At 33.3% G+C, this 8,214-nt stretch overlaps 1 protein-coding gene across 1 annotated transcript; it reads right to left on the bottom strand.

Moving 5' to 3' along the window:
* Positions 1 to 668: 668 nt before the first annotated feature.
* Positions 669 to 7,665, bottom strand: LOC136274366 (heat shock 70 kDa protein 12A-like). Its single transcript, XM_066080973.1, has 5 exons — positions 7,625 to 7,665; positions 4,426 to 4,731; positions 4,058 to 4,276; positions 3,510 to 3,669; positions 669 to 3,390 (listed from the first exon to the last, which is right to left on the bottom strand). The coding sequence occupies exons 1-5, from the start codon at positions 7,625 to 7,627 to the stop codon at positions 3,260 to 3,262; spliced, it is 819 nt and encodes a 272-aa protein (XP_065937045.1). The 5' UTR covers positions 7,628 to 7,665; the 3' UTR covers positions 669 to 3,259.
* Positions 7,666 to 8,214: the final 549 nt, after the last annotated feature.

Below are 8,214 nucleotides of genomic sequence, written 5' to 3'. Positions count from 1 at the left end.
GGTGCCAGAACCGTCATGCCGTCATAATGGATCTGAATAATCTTTTCCGTATTTTACGGCTATAATTGTGTAGAAAATAAAACAATATTTTGACATTCTATATTTAATCACGGGAAAAGTAATCCCGGTACCTATATTCTATTTGACATCATTTTAAAGAGGTCAAGAGCTTGTTTAATGCCGTTTTTGGAGAAACTGTAGACATTCTGGATATATTTCATTTGTCAAAAAATGGACTTAACTCTGATATTTGTTACTTTTATCCTTCATATTTCATAAAAAAATGATTGTTTAAAAGATGATTTTACACCCTATGAAACAAAGATAATGTTATGAAGCATCATTAAAAGAGTTTATATCTTGAATTTCATAAACTTGTAGGCACCTTTCATTTACAAGATCTTGACCTTAAAGACGGGATTCCACTCGCAACGTGCGATGCTCGTAGTAACCGTACTTCCATCTTACGATTATCGTGCACCAGACATACGTTTTCCTTGCGATCGGCAGTAATAATACTCACGTCGTAGGTCCCGACAGCTGCCCGGACAATTAGCAGTTTCCACGTTCAATGAACATTTTTTCTAGGCATATACTGGAATATATCTACTGTAAGCAAGTACATATGGATATTGAAAGAACTCGTAGAAAAAGAACTGCAATTGCTGTTTTGGTGTTTAGACTTTATTGCTAGCCAAACTCGACACAAATATTATTATTAAAAGGTGGACATCATTTACACTTCATGCTTTGTTTAAAAAAATATACGTCTAGAAAATCTTGTCTGATATTCTGAATTTGATACAATTATGGGCATTATTTTTGGTCAAATTCTTTTTATCTGTTTTTATTATTTACAATGCTTTAGAAATGCATTTCTAATGATCAAATGAAATTTGAGAGTCAGTCATTAAGCTACATTTATATATACCAAGTATTTTTACCTCTATTTCTTACTGCAACTTATAGTTAATTCATAGCTCTATAGACACAACCAGACTGAAATCTACACGCCCCGTTTATCGATCGGTCGAAATCTACAGCGCCTAAACTGACCAAAAAGTGCCGTGACTGAAATTGACACCCCCTGTTTATCGATTGGTCGAAATCTACAGCGACCTAAGAAAGATCACGGACTGCATGAAATAATCATGATGTCAATCTCAAAGTCTCACAAGAGACGATTTAGCTGTTTCTTTTAGCTAAGTAAACGTACTTATGTACATTAACAGTAATTTCGTGAATTTTACTAACTTCAATTTATCAATTAGCTAAAAGAAAGATGTAAATATAAACAATATAATGCTTTCTTTGATGATTCATGTGGGTTATGAAGGTAGCGATTATTGCAGAAAAAAATTATTTACATAACCCGCTACCTTCCTATCCCGAATGAATCACCAAAGAAAGCATTTTATTGTTTAAATAAGCAAGATACAGCGCTCGCTATTCTTTATTATGTAAACAAGGCTCATGCCCTGTTTTTATTTACATACAGGTTCAATATACCAGTAAAAATCTTTTTTTAAGCTAATTTGTCCATCTTCTTATTCATGAAGCATAAATAAACATTTTCTAACGTTTAACACATTCATTTAAGGTCTAAAATTGGGCATTTCATTAACATTCAAAATGTAAACAAAAGCTTTGTTTACATAGTTTTAAAGATTTAAAGCTCTGTAATTCGCTTATAACTCAACACATGACCCTCAAATTTGTGGTTGCATATTAAAAATACCTTACTTATGCATTGTAAACATTAAAACCGGAAAAATAATTTTTGACCAAAATTGTGACTATGCCCCGTTAAAGGGGATTTAGCAATAATTATGATGACGAAACCATAAAAAGGAATTACTTACTAAAGAGCGTTTCAGAAAACATTGTCAAGCTCAATAACTGATAATTGTTCTAGAAGATATTGAAATTATGACACTTTTACAAGTATGCCTAGGTATCGTGAAACAACTGCATTAGAAATAACATATTAAACACATTGTGTAGTTGCATCAAAAATGTACAGATAGCGAGATTGAAATAACTTAAATGCAAATAATATTATATATGATATAGAAGAATATAATATAAATGATATACTGAGTTTTATGTATCATGCAAAAACCTCCTCGTAAATGCATGTTTCAAGTTCAATGGTCACTGAGAATGATAATTGCGCTTAGTTGACCAGACAAAAGGTGACAAAAAAGAAAAACCAACCTAAACAGGTGATTAATACAAAAGCAATTTTTTAAAATCCAACTAATGATTTAAATAATCGATCTTCATATCATCATTGAACGCTTTTAGGCAGGAACAGGTAAGTGTAAATGGTATGTGTAGCTTTTTCGTTATTGTCCAAGATAGCAAAGAGCCGTCTTTTCACTTTTTGGTTGGTCAGCTAGGAAGAAAATTTGCGTGTCTCCAAAGAAAACATTAATATATATATATTCTTCAGGGACAAACTCGTGCCCTGGAGAGAGAATATGCCCAATGTAAAAGCAGTCTTCTTCATCAACATACTTAGGGCATTTCGATGTACTGGCATATAATTTCAAATTTCCCTCATCTTTACACCTCTTCATGCGATATCGTTTTTCAATTTGAGATTCTCCAACATCAAAACATTCATCAACCTCTACTAGTTTACTAAAATATCCCCCACATCGATATTCTCCATTTTCTTCATATCTATGTTTTTCATCGTGTTCGGAAGGATTGAATTTTTTGTTCACACAAATACCATAGGTGTACTTGCTCCGCCTCTGTTTTATAAGACTGGGGTTGTGACCAAAAATGAGTGCGCCACGCAAAATAGACGAAGATGCTTCTTGTGGAATAACCGTACGCATTTCAGGAAAGTTGGATTTGATTCCTTCGATAAGCATTGGAGATTCTGCATAACCACCGACAAGAATTATGGTGGAGATGCCTTTTCCGTCCTTATTTTGAAATAGTTTCGTAAGATGATTAGATATTTCAGTGATTGATTGTTTAAAGAATTCTTCTGCATCCAGTGGTGCCAATCGCAATTTATCTTTGTTAAATGAAATCCCTATTTGTTTACCACTCCTTGATAAACAAGTTTCTAATAAATTTAAGCTTTTACCTTCGTTATAATTTTTGTACTCTTCCCCGATGCACCACGGGATTTTAACTGTAAATTTATCGTCAGACATCGGTTTAATTCTACGTTTAGCCATTTCAAACTCTCTACAGGCTTCAAAAAACACGTCAGGTTTGCTTTCTTCAATATGTTTTGTCACATCTTCACCATTGATAGATTTGATAAAATCCATATATTCTTCGTCGACCCTCGTACCTCCCCAGTTTCCTCCAGTTGCTTTAATGAGTTCTCTAACGTAACCGTCTTCCAGCTGTCAATTGTACCACCTACATGTACAATGAAACACAAATTTCAATTGAATTAGCCTCTAACCTATATTACTGACGTAAAATATGGAATGGTCTATTTCTCTATAAATAAAAATGTATGTTAACAAACAGTTTACCCCCAGCGTCCACTATGATGTATTTTGTTCCAGGACAAAAGACCTGTAAAACTCCTTCCTTACTTTCATCCACTCTTTTCTCTACAGGAATGTGTTTAATATACAGCGCTGCTGCTTCAGGTTCCAATGCTATTGTTAGCATCTCGGAGTCTATTCCTGCCTGTGATAAATTGCATTAAAAGGTTTTTCAATAAAATTTGCTAAAGAGAGAGAGAGAGAGAGAGAGAGAGAGAGAGAGAGAGAGAGAGAGAGAGAGAGAGAGAGAGAATCTTTACTGAATGATATAGGCTTGTAATTTTCTATTAAGAATTCAGTTGCGTTCATATTGCAGCTAGAAAACAGATTTGCAAGGGGCGTGCTTGAATTTTCCGATTTAATAATATAATTATGCATTACTTTGAAAATGTTGTTAATTCAAAATATCTCAAAAATATAGAGAAGGCGTTTTCGTTTATATTAACCTGATGATTTGATTATTTCATGTTTATTTGAACTTAATTTGAGATTTATATGAAAACTGTCGAAAACAAAATATTATTTAAAAATACCTTCATCGCAGCTCTCCTCATGAAAGCTTTTGCAGGATCAGACCAGATAGCTGGTACTGTAATTACCCATTTTATTTCGTTTAATTCAATATTGATGAACTGATTCTTGACTTCATCCAACAAAGATTGTTTTAAATATCGAAGTGATTCAGAAAATACAACTAGGGCGGACATTGCTTTGCCATTGTCATCCTTAATTAAAAGTTGTTGATCCTCTGACTTAAAAAAAAAAGAACATATTAATTGAATGTTGCAGAACTCAGTCTGATATGAGTACTAGTAATGATTTTACCATCTTTGCTGCAATTATATAGATATATCATATATTATTTATATATACAAGAATGATAGGTACTTAAGTAATTTACCTGCATTTCGTAAAGCGACATCTTAAATTTTTTGAAAAAATACCAATTGTTATGGTTATTGTCAGAAATCAGGTTCAAGTATTTGGCCTCTGCCTCAAATCCAAATTTATCAACCTCCTGATCTTCAGTGAATAAAATGCACGTCGAAGTCTTGCAGTGCATCATCGAGCTTATAGGGTCTATCCATCGTCTTAGGCTAGCCTTTGTTGGGTCCTTCACAAAATCATGTTTTGATGAAAATGCGTATCCAGAAAATGTTGTTCCAAAGTCAATTGCTGCTACTAGCAAATAATCTCTCTTTGAAGTCTAAAATTCAATTGCAGTGATTGAATTTTTCATCAATAGATCACAACTGTTACAAATTAAACATTTTGTTCATCTGCTAACTTCTTTTTATTTTGATTTGTTTATAAATCACGTCACAGTATGCACTACACTGGTATATAACACTTTTTCTCGCAGCAAATAATTTTCATAAATTTACAAAGTAAAGATTTAATTATCATGGAGTTGCCCCCCCCCCCCTCCCTTTTTTGGAGTATGTAAAAGATTGGAATAGAAATGAGAGAAATCGAAGTTATAAGTTATAGATAGACTAGCCCCCCCCCCCCCCCCCCCCCCGGATTAGGATTTTGAAGTTTTGGGAAATAGCCCTTTTTTCTGATGAGTCCGCCCCCCCCCCTTTCAAAATCGACGCAACGTGCCTGTATTATTACTTATTAGGTTAGTTACTGACTCACTACGGAAATTTGTTTTCCCTTGGACTGAAATGTCACACTTTCATTGGTTTAAACATAGGACGTGATTGCCTCAAATATCTCTATATTTGTTCGGTGAGAAATAATATTAGGCAATATGGCTGGCCGTCATTGGCCGACGCTTCGCTTACTCATTTCGATTCCTCATTACTCATACAAAACATTGTAAGTAAAAATGGGTGAAGCAAAGATTTTTAAAGAGTATATGAAAGGTGAGTCACTACGGAAATATATTGGGTAAATCAATCTCATAGACAGCTCGAGATCGGCTTCGCCTCGCCATCTATGAGATTGATCAACCAATATATTTCCGTAGTGAGTCAGTAACCAACCTAATAAGTAATAATATATTGGGTTGATCAATCTCATAGATGGCGAGGCGAAGCCGAGCTGTCTATGAGATTGATCAACCCAATATATTTCCGTAGTGAGTCAGTAACTAACCTAATAAGTGTTTTGTTTTCCCGAGGACTATCAGGCGACATATTTATTCACAAATAGCGATAATCTACGCAAAGCCATGTACAAGATGCCTAACATCTCGTCCAATTTAACTTATTTAAACTCTTTAAAATTTTCAATCTCACCTTTCAAATACTGTGTGTCTCTTTAAAAATATTTGCTTCACCCATGTTTACTTGCAATGTTTTGTGGCTATTCAATTTTAAATGTTTTCTCCCTTTTCTCGGCATAGATTTGAGCAATTTTCGACGCTGCCATTTTGTTCTGCTCCAGAAAAAACAATGTGATGTCAATATTCTAAGGGCAACTACTCTAATTTTAAAGAATTTCGAAGGGCAACTACTCCAAATACTTTAAGAACTTACGGCATGCGGTTTATGTATTAAATACTATGAAATGTCGAAATGAGTAAGCGAAGCGTCGGCCAGTGACGGCCATATTGCCTAATATTATTTCTCACCGAACAAATATAGAGATATTTGAGGCAATCACGTGTTATGTTTAAACCAATGAAAGTGTGACATTTCAGTCCAAGTGAAAACAAAATAATGTTATTGATGGTATTCTATATATATAAAAACGTAGACATACACGACTGACATCAAGCAATTAAAATTATATTAATCTTTTCAAAAACACTTCATTATTGACGGTAATTTTACACATAAAGTAACTGATAAACTTTTGAATTTCAAAGAAATTCTGAGGATCACAAAATCGCTTTTTTTAACGACGCTTTATAAAGAATGTACAAAAAAAAAATGAGATTTCATCTGCTAAACATTTCGAGTTTTCTCGGTAAGGTCAACGTCTCTCATTTCTTGAAAAGAACATAAACCTTTGTTGACTTTTTATTGAACAACAACTTGTTGATTAAATAAACAATCAAATCAATTAATTAATTTGAAAACAACAACAACAACAACAACAACAACAACAACAAACGCTTGCTTTTCCGGTGATTATTTTTAGGGACTAGCCTAGTCAATACTCAGACGTCACAGCTACTTAAAGCAAAGCACGTCAGTATATTCAACAGTCGGCATAATAATAACCTCCGGCTCGTGCACGATGTATCAAACCCTGACTACTATTTAGGCATAGCACATGCACAACACAACACAACACTATTATATAATTTAAGTATCCTGATTCTTAATTTTTGACGCAACAACATCAGAAACGACACGGCTCAATTATTTGTATATTTGACTTTATAAAGCTTATAGTCAAAGTTACTCTTCCCTTAAAAAGGGAGGATATATCGACGAATTTCTATAGAGTGCTATGTTTTTATGTGGGTATCAAGATTCGATATAAAGTAAATAAAATTTCAGTTAATCTTTATAAACTCGTATGTACAAGTGGATTTCCCAACTTTTATTTTCATATGAGTATGTTTAAAACAGAGTTGAGAACGCAATCTCATGATATGATTAGACTTATCGTTGGCTTATGATAAAGGATGTTATAATAAGATAATTTATCCAAAACGAAAGTTGATTTCCAAATAATGTATTTTACATTAATGTGCATTTCCTTTTTCTATGGTTTTGTTTTATTTGCACAGAAATGTAAAATTATGAATATATTTTAAAATTTAGCATGGATTAATAATGATAAGTTAAATGGAATAGAGGTATTGACATTTTTACCTAGCAAAGCAGCAAAATACTTTACGTATTTATTTTTGATGTTGATATTATTTACTCCAAGCAGTTTGCAAGATTGTTTAACAAAGCCTATAATGTGTACATTTGTATTTACTTTGAAAGAAGGCACACACTTTCATGTTCTAATATTAAAGAAAATAAATGAGCGTTGCTCATTTGGGTATTGATGCCCGCTTTGTATTTTTTTAAATCGACAAATGCATAATGCAATGCATGCATCATTCTATAATGTCTGTATCGTTCCGCAGTTTTAAAATTATTGCTTACATCAAAGCTTAAAATACATTTTAGGCATAAATTACATACCATCTCTACTAAACGTTAACAATACGGTGCCACCAACAACGAAATGTTATATGGGCGGTTCACAGAAATTCACGTGACCCGATTTTAGTTTAAGCGGCCTTTCCAAAAATAGAATTTGATGATCACCAAGAGAGCAAGTACAGAAAACTAGAGACGAGCTCGTTGCAAGCAACGATTAGGTCATCCGTCGTAGCTGCGTCATACTTGTGATATAACACAAAAAATTGATACCTGATAATGGTACAATATTAGATGTATAAACACTGATAAAAGAAACAAAGTACTATACTACATGTATATATGCAAATACAGATCTTTAAAAGTTGCCTATAGTTTGATTCGCCACATGTTGTTTTTTGGCATGTGCATTTTATTTTGAGAAACGTATTTAAACATCATAATTGACTTAATATTGACAGAATATGGACGACGATTATATTCACACAGTGGGTATGCCCGGTATGAAGGTAAAAAGACCAAACATTTAACGCGAATTTATTATCGAACGCAAGCGCCAATGAATCTTTTAGTATATATGCGGAGATCCTGAAAATTTTACAGGGGATTTTGAAGAATAATTTTGTTATTTG

Source organism: Magallana gigas, chromosome 4 (assembly GCF_963853765.1).
Source record: "Magallana gigas chromosome 4, xbMagGiga1.1, whole genome shotgun sequence".
Classification (NCBI taxonomy): Eukaryota; Metazoa; Mollusca; class Bivalvia; order Ostreida; family Ostreidae; genus Magallana; species Magallana gigas.
Note: the sequence above shows the minus strand (reverse complement) of the source record. Positions and strands in the feature narration are given on the sequence as shown.